The sequence below is a fragment of the Sycon ciliatum genome, chromosome 3 (assembly GCF_964019385.1).
Source record: "Sycon ciliatum chromosome 3, ocSycCili1.1, whole genome shotgun sequence".
NCBI classification, from domain to species: domain Eukaryota; kingdom Metazoa; phylum Porifera; class Calcarea; order Leucosolenida; family Sycettidae; genus Sycon; species Sycon ciliatum.
Genome location: NC_088645.1, coordinates 32,126,497 through 32,146,687, shown reverse-complemented (window position 1 = coordinate 32,146,687; position 20,191 = coordinate 32,126,497). Strand labels below are relative to the sequence as shown.

The 20,191-nt window shown below is 47.3% G+C and overlaps 1 protein-coding gene across 2 annotated transcripts; it reads left to right on the top strand.

Annotated features, from left to right (window-relative positions):
- The first annotated feature begins 4,900 nt into the window (after positions 1 to 4,900).
- Positions 4,901 to 16,559, top strand: LOC135812680 (uncharacterized). Of its 2 annotated transcripts, none has more exons than XM_065325953.1 (5): positions 4,901 to 5,248; positions 7,736 to 7,792; positions 9,713 to 9,802; positions 11,005 to 11,158; positions 15,764 to 16,559. In XM_065325953.1, exons 2-5 carry the CDS (start codon positions 7,738 to 7,740, stop codon positions 15,798 to 15,800), a joined length of 336 nt encoding a protein of 111 aa, XP_065182025.1. In that variant the 5' UTR covers positions 4,901 to 5,248; positions 7,736 to 7,737; the 3' UTR covers positions 15,801 to 16,559. The 2 variants fall into 2 exon arrangements, with proteins under 2 accessions (XP_065182025.1, XP_065182024.1); XM_065325952.1 differs by lacking the exon at positions 4,901 to 5,248 and adding an exon at positions 7,244 to 7,548.
- Positions 16,560 to 20,191: the final 3,632 nt, after the last annotated feature.

Here is a 20,191-nt window from a genome sequence, read left to right as displayed (position 1 = left end):
CGGCTTCGCGTGTTAACTGTTTTGGCTCCAGATTTCTACGCGGAGATGGGGTTCTCTACGTTGTGGCACACGCAGAGAAAATGCGTAGAGATTTGCTGGGTATCGATCAACTGCATGCAGAAAACTGCCAAATATGGAAGGGGAAATTCCCAGTACACATTCCACGTGACTTCTCTAGGTGAAACGTAGAGCAGAACAGCATTTCTTTACGTTACGGGAACGCGAAGAAAGTTCGCGTGATTTTTTGCGTCGCGTTCCCAAAACGTAGAGCAGAACCTCCCTATATTTGAGTAAAAATCCGCCACGATGAGACGTTGCTGACCGAACAGTGCACTGACATCTGTCTGTGTGTACATGTAGTATCACACCTAGAAATACCTCTCTCCACCCGGTACACCCACACTAATTTTGGCGCGTATGGCCTACTGTATATGGCGCCGGTGTAAACGCGAAAACGGTTCCTCCGCGAAAATGGTTCCAGGCATACACCGGTTTCCCCCTGGAATCCACAGCCCACTAATTTCTGATGTATGACTAGCCGGGCTAGCCGCGAAAACGGTTTCAGGGATTAATTTTCTGGTGTAGGACCCTCCGCGAAAACGGTTCCAGGCAACTGCCACCACTGTCTACTGTGGAACCGTTTTCGCGGACTGCAGCAACTGGGATCATCCGCGAAAACGGTTCCAGGTGTGTACCCTGTTATCGCACTTTCTGCCTATTATCTTGTTACAGTCGTGGATAATTGCTTCATAACTCGTTCTCTAGTGTTTTTCTTCTATTTTACATAGAATAATTGCAACAATGTGTCCAGTACAGAGAATGTGTCGAAAATGAAGGAGTCATAAAGGATCAAATCTGCTCTTTCAGAGTTAAAATAAAGTTACAGTCAGAAGACACAGAAGCACATCATACACATACCTAATAAAAAAAATCGACGGGTTCACGTACTGGGCAGGTCAAGAACAAGGAGTCGTACAACTCCCTGGTCAAGAACCACCTTTCCGCTTCCGTGGGACGCCACCACCCCATGATCAGGCGTCAGATGCGGCTCCTAAACGGTGGGGAGGATAGATCAGATCCACCAACCAGATGCCAAAAGGCCTCAATCCCATACACATACCTAAGAATCATATAACTACAATATGAACAAAGCAAATGCTAGGTCCTAAATACACATCACTGTCTGAAAGTGAAAGCCTTAGAAAGTGGTGGGATTTAGCCTAATGTAACACACGATAGATGCATTCAAGACTTCTGTGGCGTGCTACAATGGTTACCAGGTACAACCACGAGGAGGTACCCACCAATTGTACCCATTTTTTGGCGCCAGTTACCATGCAATCCACATCGGAGGAAGGAAAAGTAGGCTAAAGGAAAACACAAACAAACTACTTTTGGGGCATGCTTCAAAGATTAGGTTGAAAGCTCACGACGCACTCATGAAAAGTGCATAAAATACGCACTGGGCAAGGTCAACTTACATCAGCTTCTTCCGCTCCTTGCTGAACGGAGTCTGCCGAAACTACCACACCATCCACATCGGAGGAAGGACAAGTCGGCTAAAGGGAAAAACAAACAACAAACTACTTTTGGGCATGCTACAAAGACTACTGTAAAAGCCATTATTCTAACGAGGCGCATATATAACGATTTCCCAAAAAATTACTGGTTTACGTGTACCAAAGGTAACGATTCTCACTTATTGTCAACGCTCAATAGGACAGTATATTATGTATCGATTTCTGTATAACGATTTCTATTTTAACGACAGATTTCTCCTCGTTAACTCGTTAGAGTTATTATTATTACGAAGTAGTGGTTGCGACTTCGGCGATGATTTGTAAGAAAGGGTTTGCTCTCCACACTGGAGCTCGCGCTATTCCGCCGACTTTACTAATCTTGACACTTGACTGACTCACGACTGCCACACGAGAAGTCCATCAAACCTTCGACTCGGCAAACCTGCAAGAAAGCACCATTCTCTGCTCAATACACAGTGTTTCGGGGAATTCACTCCTCATCAGTTGAGCTTGAGTAGGCTGAGGAAGATTGTGCCTGAAGAGCACCACTTTTTGCTCTCCAGGCACAAACATCACCAGGGATACAAACTTACAGAGACGCTCCGTTTCCAGCGCCACAAATACCTCGTGAACACCAGATAGCAGCGTGAGTCAGTCTCGCTCCTGGACGGTGAGAACGGATGGACTTCTCGTGTGCTCTGGATGGCAGTCGTGAGTCAGTCAAGTGTCAAGTAAAGTCGGCGGAATAGCGCGAGCTCCAGTGTGGGGAGCAAACCCTTTCTTACAAATTATTATTATTATTGCAAATAACGCTGAGTGAGTATACTGTACTGTAATAATGACACATGTATACAGTCATGACATTGTACAGATAGTCGACGTAGACTTACTGAGTGTTAAAAGCCGCGGACATACATGATTGTACATGACTGTAATACGAGCAAATACATATGCACCACTATTCTACTAATAAACTACAACCGAAAACTACGAAGTCGAAAGCTACACAACAAGTGGAACACATTGGGCACATACAGATCATTTGCAAAAAATGGTCAGATAGAGAACAGTACTTGCGTGACATAACGGCAGAACGAACAAGGCAGACTTAAAACACTCCAACACTCTGCAGCAAGATAACACTGGCAAACCGTGATCCAGTTCACACAGCGCTGGACAAACTTTGCTACCGTCAATGTGTCCATAGTGACCTCCTGAAAATGCCAGGAAATGTTAAATTTTGAAGTTTCCTTTGTTCAAGCACTGCGCTTGCAGGCAAATGAAACGTCATCAAAAAGTGTGGAGCACGACCGCGGTACCGCGAATGGCGAGTGTCAGTGGAACCGTGCTGCTCCGCTGCATGTACTGCGGAGCAGCGGAGCCGCAGTGGAACCCGGGCCTTAGGCTGTGTTAACATGAGAATTTTCAACCCGGGTTGAAAGTCTGTACAGTCATGTATGGTGGAAAATTAGGTGCGTGCTTACATGTATATGAAGTGAGTTAATCCGGGTCAATTACTGTACTGATATGCCAACAGAAGCCTTGTCAGTTGTGGTCAGTTTTGTGTGTGGGCCTTCATGAAGACGGTTGAAAGTAATAATAATTAAATGTGGTGCACTAACTCCCTTACTTACACCACACACTACCATCCTCTCGACTTTCACTGATTTGAGACTGAAAATAAATAAATCCAAGTAATATTAGTTACTCACCTCTCACAGACCTTCCTCCTCTCTTATCACGGCCAAGGTGACCAGACATATCATGCGAGTGGCATGGATGCAAGATCTCCTTTTGTTGGCCGTCGTCTGTGATCCATTGTGGTAGGCCTTCATCTGTTTGGCGAAAAAGGACCCCACGATCCAAGACGAAGTTGACTGCAAAGCGTTTTATTGCTCTTCGCCTCTTCGCGTCCGCAGGAAACGAGGCAGGCGTTTGCAGGCAACGCTTGCAAGACTTCGTCGTAACACGCCCGATTACCACCAAGAGAAGACATCTTCAGGACGTTTTGAAGAAAAAACCCGAAAGCACAACTCATGATTGGGAACTGATTTCGCGGATGCATGTCGATCCGCGAAAACGGTCCATAGATGCAAGAAAATTAATGTGTGGAACCATTTTCGCGGAGGAACCGTTTTCGCGGCTGGCTAGAACCGTTTTCGCGGTGAGACCCCATCCGCGAAAACGGTTCCAAGAGGGCCATAGATGCAGGAAATGTGTGGAAGAACCGTTTTCGCGGAGGAACTGTTTTCGCGGCTAGGGTGGAACCGTTTTCGCTAGCGAAAACGGTTCCAGGGGGTAACCGGTGTATGCCTGGAACCATTTTCGCGGAGGAACCGTTTTCGGGTTTACACCGGCGGCATGCTGCGGATGTCTGGGCCATGGGGTATACCGGTACGACTCGAGTCATGACGTCAGTGGACTGTGTGGACTCCTACGAACGACCCGGTACGAGTACAGCATGCTTGCGCGCTCCCGGGGTGATCTGGTGATCCCATCATGATTGTGTTTTCTGATAATCATGACATGAGGCATATTTGGACGCAGCTCGGTGCATCAGTACACCTGGTAGATTTACATCAGGGATTTACAGGGATTTACATCAGGGAGTAGTACAATACCACGGGTATTGTACGGGTATTGTACTCCCTGATTTACATAGCTACAGATTTAGCTACATAGCTATATAGCTACAGATTTAGCTACATAGCTACAGGTATGTACCATGGACCACTGCACCAATACCAATACCAGTCTGAACTGAACCATGAAGCCGGCAAGGGTAGACATGATTGTGCATGCCTCGTAGGTTGTTATTGATTTTTTTATGAAGAAGACGAAACCATTGGCACTGAACAAGGGTGGTTATGGATAAAGAGTAGAGTATCATAATTATGGCAAAGACGGACACGGAACTTTCGGTGTCGAAACAGAAATCTTGCTGAATCATGATCGGGCTCTTTTAACGGTAGCTCCCGACTCCCGAGCTGGGCAGAAGGCGTGCAACTATTTCTTGCACGCGGTGGTTCAGGTCCAACGCTACGCACAGAACTTGTTCCACGTGCAAGGACACGTACACATGCATCGCATTTTTGCATCTTGTGTGTACATGTATACGCGCTTGGCTCATGCGACTAGTACTAGTATACCTATGTACGACGAACGCATCTACAACTACGTTACGTTGCACACATGTACATGACAAACCAGTGAAAACCTTTGCTCAAAAATGCTGCCAAAGAATACCACGTACGAGGCCGACTTTTCGCTGATGGTCACGAGTACGAAATCATTCTCAACGCTGAACAAGATCACCAGATCACAGTGCAGCGTGAAGCTCAGAATTCCTCAGTCAAAATTTCTCCAGTTTCAAAGTTTCAAAGTGCTACTCAATCTGGTCAATACCCTGCGCAGCGGCTTGTCTACGTCTAGGCCCCAATGTCGAAAAGACGTCTGTTTTAGAGGAGCACAACGTTGTGAGACTGGCCACGTTCTCACTCTCAGGTGGATGACCAGTGACCTGCAGCTGCAGAAGTGAACACAGGTCTGGTGGCAATTCTAACGTGGTCTGTAGTGTAGCCATCAGGCATCACCTGGTTAACAACAAGTGTGCGTTGAAACCTGCGCAGCAGCGAGGCCGCTCGTAGGGTTACGGAAAAGTGGAGACACACCGAACGCTGAGCAGGCTACAGAACACTGAACAGAAGTAGGCTTGCGAGTGTCAGAAGGTAAGAAGTCAATCGGAGGCAGAGTGCCTTCTGCTCACACTGTGGTCTGGAACACTGCATTTTGTAGACTGCTACATGCTATCAAGGTTTGTGTTGTCTTGCATGATGTGATTGTTACGCGTAGTGAGTTCAGCCCCGGGCCGGGGCTTATTCACATTGTGGCGAGCGTGTGATTTTGATTTCTGAATACGAATGCATTCTATAAAAAGAAATAATATGTCATGGACCGGAGCCGTATATGGTGCCAAGCGCCAGCTTTGTCAGAATTTGACTTTGTTACCCCCATAAACACACACACATTACTAGACATGTATTGCGATCTTCTTCATCTCTCCTGGCATGCAGGATCGATTGCATATTCACTTTCTCCCTCTCAGCCAGCATTCAAACTGTGGAATCCGGAATCCTGGAAGTCGATGTCCAGTGCATGCTGTCATCATGGTGCATGTATGACTCATGACAGTCATGTGCACGTGCCACCACTTGCTACGCATGTACGCATGGCATGAAACACGTGCTTCTTGTAGTGCACAGCTAGTTGTGTGCACATAATTATACATGTTGCAGGTGAATCACCAGTGCAGTGATCACTGAATGTGGTGAAATCCGACCGAAAGTGAAATCTCAGGATACTTTAATAGCAAGAGTTTATAGTCTTGTACTGTTATAACCAGTGTACTAGCAGTGACACTGGCTAGTTTCGACCTTCTTTAGGTCTCGACGGCGGAGCTCAGAGTCTCCCGAGTCCCGACCGATCGCGGGTCTACAAGAAAGTTGTTGTTGCTGTTGTTGTTGTTTGATATCTTTAATCCACCGTAACCAAACGAGCAGAGGTACTCAATAACTGAAGGTACCAAGAACAAGAAGTACGAGGAGATCAAAAGCAGACAATATGAGATAATGGGGAGGGGGAAGGTGGAGTCAGGTCCGAGATATATTTTTTTGTCAGGTCCGAGATATATTTTTTGTCAGGTCCGAGATGGACAATGAGAGCTCTGATACCGAGGGGCAAGCATTGAAACGTAGGAGAGAAATTATTTCAGAGGCCCAATGGCCGTACAGGAGGGCCCAGAGTGTTTACGTACATACTAGTACAATTTTTTGTGTACATGTATAAGACGCAGACCACTCTGGCACTCATTGCCTTTCAGGGTTTCATGGCCTGGCCGATCTTCAGGTAACCCAGAATGATGCCACAGAAGCCTTTTTGCGTTTTTGTACTTCATGATTGTATAATTTCCTTCATTTTCTGTGAGAACCGGACCTACGGGACGGTGAGAAGGCAATCATGCCTGTGCAATTGGTGATGTAAAATGAAAGTCAACAGCATGTCGAGGACAGGATTTAGGAAACGCTTCGGGGGCAACGGGACAAGTTGTCAGGCCAAATGTTTTGCCCTGACAGGCTTCGTGAAGAATCAGCGAATTCTCCGCGCTAAAAGTATACTACTACAGTGGAGATTAGATATAACGACACTCCTTCGGGATAGAACAAAATGTCACTATATTCGATCTGTCACTAAACCCGATCTTCACAAAGGACTTACTAAACGACTTGGGCAGCAGAATTGTATCGCTAAACTCAATCTGCTACTATCAACTCTTGCACCGGCGTCCTAGCGCCTAGCGCCTGACCAGTGGCAGTGCCAAGCTAAAAATCGATGCTCGTGGACTACTGAGGTGCACCAGTGCAAGGCGCGAACTGATGCCAGATCTAGATGGTGAGAGTCGAGAGGAGATGGGTTCAGCTTGCAAGATGTGGCAGAACTGTATGCAGCTACAGCCACAGGGCCTAGCTAGGCTAGGGCGTGTGATGCTGGCAGAGTGTGCTGACCGCCATGTGACGCAACAACTGTAGTGAATATGCAATGCACTGCAGTACACCGTGGAGGTGTAGACTAGTCGCTGCGTTCCACCCCGACCCTTGCTTGTCACGACTAATTTAAAATACAGTGTATTTCTGTTGGATCAAATCCCAAACACTGGCACACGGAGAACAAGACCTTACGAAGTGCTTCATGGTGGGCTGTGGCAGTTTGTCGCTAGTGAAAATGATCAACGTTTCGCCTTCCTGTTCCTAATTATTTTCGTGACTTCCACAGTCGACCAAAACATTTCCTTTGGTTTTGATCAGGGAGTCGTGTACGACTCCCTGGTTTTGATATCACTTTTAGTAAGGAGTTTTCTCTTGCCACCGAGTTCATTCGCAGAATTGCTCTGCCTTTCCGTGTGGCCCGTGGTTTCGCCGCGAAATGAAGGGATTTGTGCTCTGGATCAGGTTCAGGTCACTGAGCTCATGAGGTGAGAGGTGATAATGCTTTTGAATTTTTATAATCTTTGAAGATCGACTCTTCTATCTTCGTCAAGGACAGACGCTACGCAGGATTTAGAGACGACACACCGTTACACATCATACTTCAAAGGTGAAATGAAGGCTAGACTGGAGATTTATGTTTTAGTCTTGGTTCCTTTTCTTGATTTCCTGCAGGGATGGCAGTTAGCGTGCTAATGTTGATCCTGGGCCTCACATATACTGCATCTGCACGTGAGTTCTGTGCTGGATAGGTAGATCGCTAGCAATGTTTTTCTTTGGTTTTTCGGCAGGTTGGAAGATCGGGAGTATTGTGAGTAGCTACGTAGCTAGCTAAGTCTGCTTAGTCGCGGTGCATGTGTTAGAGGCTGTGCTGCATGTTTGAAGTTACGGTACTAGCAAGAATACAATAGACATCCTTAGCAAAAGTACGATAACGCTAACTTTTACGGTACTCACTCCCAGCCGTGACAAAAGACGTTATCGGATAACGGAAAAACGTTACAGAGCTCAAAATAACGGCCCGACGTTCGTTATGGAAATTCTGCAAAAAATGCAAAAACTCACATTGTTTTGTAACTGGCGGGAGATAAAAAGCACGTCGTGCAGATCGAGATGAGATCGAGAGTCGAGATTGCTTCCTCTTGTGACATTTAGCTTTTTTGGCGAGTTTTGCCTTTCAGTTGACAATTTCTGCGTCCTCTGCGTCCTCTGCTTCGTGCCTTTCTCCCTCTATCCCATCTGGGAAACAAAGGACGAGTTCCACGGCACTCCTGAGGAAGAAATTCATCGGCCTCTCCCAGACGTGCTGGAGCTGGAGAACCCTTTACAGTCTTCGGTGCTGCGTTTAGGAAAGGGTTTCCAAGGACCTGGGAACAGCGAAAACTCATTTTCGCCGTGCTTTTGCTATTCCAGAGTAAAAGACCTCGCCAAGGTATTCTTTCGGAACGACAGCAAACTAATCCCTGGTTCAAAATTTTGAATTTCCCGCATCTGTTTCCACGAAAATTCAGATCGCCATGGTTGTCACGACTACTTCGTCTCAACTATAACGTACTTTGTGCTAAGGGAAAAGTCAGCTTGAACGATCCGAAGTACGGAAAGGTTTGCGTTTACGTTAGCGTTTTTTTAGCTAAGTATATCTAATAACCCCAAGACTGCAAGAGAATGCAACTCTGCATATGGGGTCTGGCGCGGCGCGCTGCTTGGAGTTTGTGGGCCATTGCGTCATTATTGATCTGCTACGGTTTCCTGCTTCCAAACCTACTTTCCTCAGAGACTTTGGATGGTTTTGTGCGTGATGCGTCACACACAGGCATTATACATGGTTAGCATTTTCCCTTTCACGCTAACCTCGACCGTGGGCCTGTACCGTTTTTTTGTGCTTTTTCAAGACATGGTTAGCATTTCGGTTTCTGACACAATGAGCGACTTGTGACATAACACTAGTTGTTGGAATCTTACCGTTTCGTTCTCCCGCTAAAGAGCTTTCTATCGTCGAAACGATACCAAACCGACGGTAATTTGGGTGTTGGGCACGAGTACCGTTGGATTTAGCGTGAACGGTAAAATGCTAACCATACTGTATTGCAAGAGTTGTGCCATGTACATGTCGTGAAGGCTAAATCGAACGCAAAAACACAAATCCAGATCGCTGGACCATCATTTCACTACGGTATGCAGGCAGTGTGCCGCGCCAGGCACCCATAGCTCGGAGATAAGAGTTGCACACGCTAGGAGTTGTGGACTCTTGGTACTAGAGAAGTTCTGCACTATGCGTGAAACCAAGAGTACATAAACCGCGTTATGTACTCTTGGTGAAACAAAGGGAGAAATCACGTAGAGAACAGGTGTCTGGGTTAGAGCCAAATATTTTTTCATAATAGAGAGGTTCCGCTATACGTGAAACGTAGAGAGATCACGTAGAGAGCAGATGTCTGGGTATCTACTTTTGTATCTCAACCTGCGGACAGAACTTGCCTCGTCCTTTGTGGACTCATCGGCGCAGCACAGAGAAAATGAGGCCGGACCTAAAAATAAGTTTTCCAAAGCCAGATTTAAACGGGCCCGAACGTACCATTTGTGTCTCTGTGGGTCACTCAACCTATTGTTATGTTTAGTGTTATCTTTGCCTTGTTCTGTGTGTGCTTGTAGAGTCACTGGCTACAAAGCTCACACCACAACAGTTAGAGATCATCAAGAGGACTGGCCACCATCCCGATGTAGTTCTCTACCCACCAATAGGTCAGTAGTATTTAAACCAGCTGCATCCTGAATCACACTGAAGGCAGCTGCTCTCTGTCTTGCATGCTTCGTTGGCGTCGGAAACGGTTCTTTTCGAGCTGTGCGGAATAACCAGCGTGCTGAGAGTGTAGGGTGCATGCAGGGAAAAGGATCTGCCTGGGAAACCATAGTGAGGTTCTGCTAGACGTGAAACCAAGAGTCCATACTCCTCCAGATTGCGCAACTTCACTGATCAGATCTGGGACGGCGAAATCCGTGTTGCACGTCATAGTGTGACACCATGAGTAGGGGAATGGACCGCGTCGACGGAATTGCGCAAGTCCCACCATAAAAATGACGTCCGTCACAGATCACGCCGTCCCACAACCCCACCCCAGTTGCGCACTCTGGGGGATCATGGACTCTTGGTGAAACATCGAGAATTCACACAGGGCACAGGTGTCTGGCTTACTATGGCTTCACATGTTTGGGTTCAGATTACCGCGCGAAGATGGGCTTCTCTACGTTGCGGCACACAAAAAGAAAATGTGTTTGGATCTGCTGGGTTACATTGCTAAACTGCTATAGTGGGAAGGGGAAATTCCCAGCGCACATTCCACGTGATCGTAAAGCAGACCAGGTTTCCTTCACGTTACGAGAAGGCAAAGAGTGTTCCCGTGATTCTTCGCGCCGCTCCCCGTAACGTACGGGAAGCGGGGGTCCAACGTAAGCTAATGTCCAATTGTACTGAAGGTTCACGTGTGGTGATTTCGTTGTTCATTATTTCGATGTTTCTTGAAGTTGATCGACACAGAGTTAACTGGGATACTGAGCCAGTAATAAATGTAAAAAAGGGAGAAGAAACACATGAGAAGGAGTTATGCAGCAACTATCCACGACTGTAACAAGACTGTTTCTGACTTTCTGACTGTTTACTGTAATTATACAAAATTTCGGCGCTGCAAAATTTCAGCACTTCACAATTTTTGACATTTCGGCGGCGATTTATTTTCGGCGTGGGGTAGAGGGCATGGTATAGTGAGACAGATGCTGTGAAAAATTTCATCGGCATTTTAATTTAGGCGTTTTGGGTCGGTGCCGAATATAGCCGAAATTAAATAGCTGCCGAAAATTTGTATATTTACAGTATTATCTTGTTATAGTCGTGGGCAGTTGCTGCATAACTCGTTCTCATGTGTTTTCTTCTCTCTCTTTTTTTACAGAGAAGATTGTTCTCCCAATGCCTACTATTCACCCTGTCAACACTGTTGACGAGAACACGTTCTCATCAGGCACTATCGCCGGAATAGCGTGTGGCAGCGTCATCCTGCTAGTGGACCTTGCCATTGTCTACTATGTCTGGAAGAACCGAGAGAGGCAAGTGCGGTTGTGCACTGTGTGTTGTATGTTCTTGTTCAGTACACATGGATAAAAAGAAAGGACAACATGTTACGAGTAATGACTAACTGCCCACCAATGTAACCAGATCTTATACACTCAGCGTGTGAGACAAAATGGCACAAAACTGACAAGGAGTACTGAGACATTCAACGACCTGATGATTACGTAGGCTCCACATCCGAGTTAAAATTTGTTCAGTATTGCCAGTATATGCGTGTTAAAAAAATAAAATACTGTAAAAGCCATATATATATACAACAAAGTGCTAACTCTAACGAGTTAACGAGGAGAAATCTGTCGTTTTAAAAAATAGAAATCGTTATACAGAAATCTATACATATACTGTCCTCTTGAGCGTTGAGAACGAGTGAGAATCGTTACCTTTGGTACACGTTAACTGGTCAATTTTGGGAAATCGTTATATGCGCCTCGTTAGAATAATGGCTTTTACAGTATCTTGTACTTTCCCGAAGGGAACTCACGACGGCCGCTGACAGGGAACTCTCGACGGCCGCTGACAGGGAACTCACGACGGCCGCTGACAGGGAACTCTCGACGGCCGCTGACAGGGAACTCGCGACGGCCGCTGACAGGGAACTCACGACGGCCGCTGACAGGGAACTCGCGACGGCCGCTGACAGGGAACTCGCGACGGCCGCTGACAGGGAACTCGCGACGGCCGCTGACAGGGAACTCACGACGGCCGCTGACAGGGAACTCACGACGGCCGCTGACAGGGAACTCTCGACGGCCGCTGACAGGGAACTCTCGACGGCCGCTGACAGGGAACTCGCGACGGCCGCTGACAGGGAACTCACGACGGCCGCTGACAGGGAACTCGCGACGGCCGCTGACAGGGAACTCGCGACGGCCGCTGACAGGGAACTCGCGACGGCCGCTGACAGGGAACTCACGACGGCCGCTGACAGGGAACTCACGACGGCCGCTGACAGGGAACTCTCGACGGCCGCTGACAGGGAACTCTCGACGGCCGCTGACAGGGAACTCACGACGGCCGCTGACAGGGAACTCACGACGGCCGCTGACAGGGAACTCTCGACGGCCGCTGACAGGGAACTCTCGACGGCCGCTGACAGGGAACTCACGACGGCCGCTGACAGGGAACTCACGACGGCCGCTGACAGGGAACTCACGACGGCCGCTGACAGGGAACTCACGACGGCCGCTGACAGGGAACTCGCGACGGCCGCTGACAGGGAACTCACGACGGCCGCTGACAGGGAACTCACGACGGCCGCTGACAGGGAACTCACGACGGCCGCTGACACGTATGCATGTACTCTAATGTCAGAAAATTTCAGAAATTTTCAGAAATTTTCGGTTCTCAATATTTTTTCAGTATGAGGGCAAAAGGCCAGGTTAGGTGAACAGATTTTTTTAGGTACAGAGAAGCAGTTCCCTATTGGATTATGTGTGTTTGTGTTTGTTCAGTGAAATTTTAGGTATGAAACAGACGCACCGAAAGTACCGAAAATAGAAGTACTAGTATGCCGAAAATTTGTGAAAGTACAGTGTCCCGGTTTATCACTCTCTTAGTATTGACTCCCATAGATTTTTACCATACCTAAGCAGTCAAATATTCCTGCATATTTCACTCCTTAGGGCTATATTGACCGCTTATATTTGACTCCTTTTTAGCGATTGAACACATGATTTGGTTAGTCGTGATAAATCTAATATTGACTTCGTACTTGGTCAGTATAGGAAATAAAAGACCTCGTAAAAGACCTCGGCTTCGCCTCGGTCTTTTACTAGGCTTTTATTTCCTATATTGACCTCGTACTCAGTCAATATTAGATACATATGCATGTGCTTGCTCAGTATTGCCGGTGTACATATAATTCTGTGCAGTAAAACCTGTAACTAACGACCACCCCTTTGGACCAGAAACAATGGTCCTTAGTGGCTGGTGGTCTTTCGTTAGAGGTTTGCACGACGCGACCATAATATACGGATCCCATTATATGACATGTACTGTAAGACATGTTCTTTTAACGAGCCGCAAATTTAACGATTTCTCAAAAATTCCCACTAGGTAATGTCCAGCAGTACATGTACTACACTCTAGACATGTCCCTGGGACAGCATTATTTCAGCCTGCTAGCGATGCCAGTCTCCTCAAAGCCACGCTAGCTTGACAGTATCGTGGTGGTCCGCTAGCCAGGAGATGCTTGCTACGAGCCAACGGAAGTGAAGGGGCTTGATAGTGGAGGTCTTTAGATCGACTTTCACACGCTGGACGTCCTCCCCGTCTCATAGACTTGCAGCAAACTTCTTGGGATACCAGGCGCTGAACTGATCCTTCAGCTTTCGTTTGAAGGGATCATTCACCGAAACATCAAGAGGCTACAGCAGGCCTGTGCAACGAGCAGGTGTGTAGACAAGCTTCACGTTATTCTTCGACAATTTCTCTGCGACAGAGGCACATCGGTGTGCTGCAAGCACGTCCAACAGTAGGAGGCCAGGGCTGTTCGCCGGAAGGCCAAGGCGCTCTCGCTCTGACTTCAGGTAAGGCAGCAACAATGTACCGCAGAGTAGTTGTCTCATTCAACCAGTGGTTGTCTGAGTGAGTAACATCCCACCTCCCACCCTGCAGGGACATTGACATTAGGGTGCCGTGGTACCGATCAGTCTTGCCAGCATAGATCAGCTGGGCAGGGAGGACTGTGCCACTAGCAGAGATGCTCAGCAGCACTGTCATCTCTCTCTTGTCATCCAACGCAACCACATCCACTTGACGGCTGGCCTCTTCTGCTGAGGTCCAGTGGTTCACTGAAAACCATCTTGGCTCCTGTTTGGTCGCAGTTGACGACCATGGACTCAGGAATCTTGCTTTCCTCCACTGTTGTCTTGACGCTGTCAAGGAATGCTGCTTTCATTTCGGGAACGTCTGCAGGGAGCTTTCGTGCAGTCCTGGTTCCTTTACGCTTCACATATCCCAGTCGATCTAGAAAAGATTTGACCCAGGACTTCGAGAGCTCCACCTGCTTACCATGCTCCTTTAGCAGCGAAGGGTTCTTATGATTGACAATGCCTCTAGCCGCTGTGATGACAATAGAGATGCTGAATCGTGAACGGCTCAATCTAAGGCCATGAGCAAGCTCCTTCGTCAAAGTGTCCAGCTCCACAGGTAAGACTAGCGGATGCCCTCGCTTTCCGCTGGACAGAACTCGCAGTGAATTCAATCGGCTTCGACTCCCTGACGTAGCTGACTCTGCAGATTGCGTTTGAAATTGCGAACGGTTGACTCGTTCACTGGATGTCCAAGCTGAGAGGAGAATTTTTTCACCGCAATTTTGTTGCCAAACTCCAGTGCGTGCTTGCCAATTTTAGTCCGAGTATCTTCATCGTCGGAGAACGTAGTCGACCTCCTTCGCTTTCTACCAATACCGATAGAGACTGCGGCAGAGTCAGCAGCTGCAGCGGCGTCCTTTCCGGCAGCCATGGCTCTCTCATTGTCCGAACACGTCGCCTGGTCCGCTTTGCGAGGGAAAAAATACTTCGTGATCGACATTGCTACGGCCAAAGCTCAACACTCTGAAAAACAAACTACTACTACTACTAGTGCTCGATGAAACTAAACACGGGATGATGGTCTTCATTCCGACAGACTACTGGACTCTCGTCTCGGTTGGCGCGATCCGTTCAACCAGCCCATGAACATAATTATACTGCTGGACTCCTTAAAATTAATTCCGTTAGAGTTGATGGCGCGCAAGTCATTTTAAAAAATGACTTGCGCGCCATCAACTCTAACGGAATTAATTTTAGCGAGGAAATATAAAATCGTTGTAGCATTAGATTTACAGCCGCGTTACAATTTCATGTCTTACAGTATATGCAGTGTCTGCTCTAGAATTTCAAACCAAATGGTTACACGTGTACCTGGCACAACCCTTGCAACCGGGTCGGTCCCGGGTACAGTCAAGTGAGGCTATTGTACATCAGGGAGTCTTAGGACGACTCCCTGATTGAGTCTCAACCGGGTCACAAGTCACCCGGTGTTCTTTTTCCAAGCGGGTCCAAGTGCCCCCCCCCCCAACGGGGGGGGGGGGGGGGAGGGGTACTTATAATGCCGTACTTAGTTCACATCACACAACACTGAGAGAGAGAAAAACATGTTTTGTTGCTGATATCAAATTCAGTTGCTGCTTCTGAAGCCAGGAGTCGAGCCTCCCCTGTGGAAGTTTCGCTCTGCTCTGGGCTACATATTTGTTGATGAAGTCACCAAGTTTCTCAGCATACATTACCATAGTAGCCAAGCCGTGCTACAACGTTTAGTGAGGTTTAGAACTCAGGCGCGGATGAGAAATTCCCCACAACAGCATTGTCCGCCTGACTTCTTTTTATTTTATTTAGAAGAAATGGATTTGAGCTCACAAGCTTGTTCCCACAACTCTGCAAAACACTGAACATGGTTTCACATCAATTTTTTAATTTTTGTTTTAATTTTTCTTTAAACACACGGCGAGGAGACAATAATTTGATAACCGCAATCAATAAAACTAGCTGATTTTTCTTTTTTTCTTTTCGTTTTGGCGTTTCACCTGCTACTTGTAGTGACCACGTCGTCTCCAGTGCTAGCAGTGAGAAGTGAACGAGGAACATCGGCAGCTCTGCCGTCACCCCGATGTCATCGGGCCAAGCGCTGGCCAAGTCGCCTCCAGCCGCAGTGTGGACTGCCTGACGGCGGTCTGGGAGAATGTTTCGCACTCGTCCAGTGAATGCACTCAGCTGCCTCTCCAAACGGATAGCCTCACGGAGAGCCCGAATGATGTAGCTGATGCTTGGATTGCGAAGTAACTTGAACTAGACTAGCAATACGAGAGCTTAGCCGGGATAGAAGAGAAAAAGCTGAACAAGTTTGCCGTTCAAGCAGGAAGAGCGCAAGTGAGCACTTTGAACATTCATTTTATGATCAAGCCTGCATGCATCCGAGTTGTATCTCTTCTGTATTTTCTCTCTCTCTCTCTCTCTCTCTCTCTCTCTCTCTCTCTCTCTCTCTCTCTCTCTCTCTCTCTCTCTCTCTCTCTCTCTCTCTCTCTCTCTATCTATCTATCTGTCTCTCTCTCCCTTCCTCCCTCTCTCTATACCAGCATTCTTTTTTTCTTCATAATGTGCTCCTGGTCGTGGCTTCTGGCTGTACATCCCAGAGGAACACATTCGCTTTTTATCATTTTGTTCTAAAACATTAACCTGAACCTTTTTTAACCTGAACATTTTTCTATGCCCACTTTTCCTAAGATGGGCATGCGTTGACGCTATGTCTCTCAGCACCTGCATCCATATTATAGTGCGGCATTGGACCCGGTGCAAGTTGCCGCGCAGTTATGTGCTGTTCTGCGCTGTTCCTCAAGACCTGTGATTCATGTGTTCAGAGTGTGATGCAGAACTTACTTAGAGCCCCCCCCCCCCCCACCAAATGTGTACTCCCAGGGACTCCATAGTTATAGATGGCCAGAACACTGGTGTATGAAGTCCCTCTCACTGTTTTCTCTTGCAGGACACGATCTGCGCATGCACCGCCTACAACAGTCACACAGAGTTTATTTATCCCCGACACATGCACAGCACCGCATTTCCCCGAATATAAGTCGCACCCCCATTTTCAGGTTTTAGCCATATTGATTAGATATGATTGACTTCAGTAATCAGTCATGCTCGATTGTAAGTCGCACCCCTTCTTACCCTTGGAATTTAGTTTACAGAGGTGCGATTTACACCCGGGGAAATACGGTACGTATATTTCTTCAAAGGTCGTTCTACCTGTACTGCAACAGGAGACTGCACTTGTATTGGAGATGTGTACTTTCATTGATTCTCTGCAAAGATTGATTGCCTTGGATGGCTGGCAGGCAAACGCCTCGTGATAATGATACCGTAACTTGGCTGTAAGTGCATCCAACCATGGTAAGAAACAGTGTAGAAAGACACCATGGTAAGAAACAGTGTAGAAAGACACAACGATGATAAACTGCCCTAACACCGGTTAGAAAAACCGAAGTAAGATGGCACCTGGTACCTGTACCCTGTCCCCGGGGAAAATCGCGATTCCGCGGCCGCGTTTTTCGCGATTTTTTAAGACCGCATTTTTCGTGATTTTCCCCGCGTTTTTGAACTTTTTTGTTGCACTACACGTACAGACAGTGCACTGTTCGGTCAGTAACGTCTCATCGTGGCAGCTTTGTACTCAAATACCGGTATGACGAGTGCTTACACCAGAGACTTGTAACTGATTGATTTCACTACATACTCACTGAAAATTGCCTCATATCAACTGCATACTTGCCGCATATCAATAGTATTCACCGCTTATTTACCGCATATTCACCGCAAATTCACCGCAAATTATGCCACATTTACCCGCAAATTACACCGCAAATTCTGGGATTTTTTCCGCGACTTTCCCCGGAGACAGTGTACCCCAGTATTAGCCATCACATTATTCCTGCATATACTATTATTAATTTTATAGCAACATGTCCCTTTATGTTTTTGAACCACCCTCAACATGTACTGCAATTGGAGGCGTACACTCGGACGTCTCTTATCCGGGCAGAAGTCTATTTTGGCACGTATTGCACATGTTCAGGTTAGAGAATGAATCCATTGATATGTGTGGATTTCACAGGTTAACAGTGACAAATAACACTTGCGCATACGGAAAAAAAAGTTCAAATCCCCAAATTCAAAGCATTTTTGCCGTAGAAACTCAAGCTGAAGGCGTCCGGATAAGAGACGTTTGAGAGTACTAGTACTGGAGACGTGTACGTTTATTAAAGGGGAAGTTAAGGCAAAAATTAAAATTTCACCAGTTGTAGTCTTCGGGGAGCTGAGTCGAATGGTCTTGGTCCGAGAAAGCTGAGACGCTCCCTTCCTACTTGAATCCCAATCGAACTCGCGCACTTCCACCGAAACTGGGTGACTGCACCCTACGAGATGGGGATTTGTATGCAAAATGTCACTAAAAGCGCCATTTCGTTCTTATAAAAGCACGGATGACCGCGATTGGCCCATATGTTGTAGTCCTTTGGACGCTGAGTCGACTGGTTTTGTTCCGAAAAGGCTGCGATGCAGCGTTCCTCCTTTATTCCCAATCGAACATGGTTGAAGAAGCGGTCACGTGCTCCTGGGTGCCAAAATCACCTGGTCACCACGCCAGCAGGCGACAACTTTCACACCAAGGTTCAACTCGAGTTCAACTCGAGTGACAGGACTGCACCCAAAAAAGGTCAAAACAGGCTGTAAGTTGTACCCTGCAGGCACGGTGACCAGGTGACTGGTGTACGCAGGAGCACGTGACCACTTGTTCAACCATGTTCGATTGGGAATTAGGGGCGAACGCTGCATCGCAGCATTTTCGGACCAAAACCAGTCGACTCAGCGTCCAAAAGACTACAACATATGGGCCAATCGCGGTCATCCGTGCTTTTATAAGAACGAAATGGCGCTTTTAGTGACATTTTGCATACAAATCCCCATCTCGTAGGGCGCAGTCACCCAGTTTCGGTGGAAGTGCGCGAGTTCGATTGGGATTCAAGTAGGAAGGGAGCGTCTCAGCTTCCTCGGACCACGACCATTCGACTCAGCACCCCGAAGACTACAACTGGTGAAATTTTAATTTTTGCCTTAACTTCCCCTTTAATGGGGAAAATACAGTACGCAGTTTATCCAACCCCCGTTCACTGACTGCACTCGGATCGCTGACTACTAGTATGGGTTATTTGTTCACCTACTAGTATATCTATGCGTCTAGATCATGACAACGCAAACTTCTCTCTGACAGTAAAGTAGTCGTGCGCCCAAGAACGTCGTGTCAAAAGAGGTCGGCCTGCATGTCCCTATCTTTTCAAAGCAACTTTGCTCTGTTCTTATCACGTTCTTAGAAACAATTTGTACTGGATCGTATGCACTACACACATACATTGGAGAGAAGCTATAAGAACACCAACACCGCTGTCAGGCTGGGCGTTCATGGGCTCAAAGCTCTTCGACGGGCGACTGAACTGTTGTACATCAGTGAACTATTTCTAACAACCAAGGTACTGTACAATGAAGAAAGAACGGGGTCACACACAACATGAACGCTTTACCATGGCTCCCATACACACCCGGGCAAACGCGCACACACATGCACACACACACACGCGCACACACACGCATAAATATGCACGTGCGCATGCATACACACATACACACTCACATATACATACACACACACATGTGCAAACACACATACAGACACATACACACACGTGTGCAAACACACATACACACACACACGTGTGCAAACACACATACACACACACATGTGCAAACACACACACACACACACACACACACACACACACACACACACACACACACACACACACACACACACATGTGCAAACACACATACACACACACACACGCACACGCAAGTACCGCCGGAAGCAGTTTCTGATTGGCCCTGTAATTGCGTGGCCTTTCATACAGTTTGTGTATGATATAGCGGGTACACATGCCCTCCACAGCATGAAACACACGTGTTGGTGGCCAACAAGTTGGTCCGGTGATAACCTGACCAACCGGACCGGTTCTGGCAGGCCTGCACACGCACACATGCACACACATACACACACGTACACACACACACACACACACACACACACACACACATCATGTACCATACTGAAGTATATACATCCGTCACAAGAGAAGCACGCAAATCCGCAAATGCACTGGATGTGCACCCACAGATTTTCTCGTATAGCAACGATAGCGGACAAGATCTGAATGAGACAGATCAAGACTAGCGCCAGATAACTGTCCAATCCACACAACCTGCGAAGCCATGCGAATCGACCATCAATGTACACCTGGCCGCACGGAGTACATTGGCATAAAACGGCCAAGACAGTTACCTATGCACACCCTACACTTGCTGGGGTATTAAGTCTAGACAGCACGCTGCTTTGATAGCAGCAGACACTAGATGCACTGGTA

Bases quoted from the DNA above. Each gene is read 5' to 3' on its own strand.
- LOC135812680 (XM_065325953.1), top strand. From the start codon at position 7,738: ATGGCAGTTAGCGTGCTAATGTTGATCCTGGGCCTCACATATACTGCA. The intron at 7,793-9,712 runs GTGAGTTCTGTG...GTGTGCTTGTAG, and splicing joins CACATATACTGCATCTGCAC to AGTCACTGGCTACAAAGCTC. The intron at 11,159-15,763 runs GCAAGTGCGGTT...TGCTACTTGTAG, and splicing joins GTCTGGAAGAACCGAGAGAG to TGACCACGTCGTCTCCAGTG.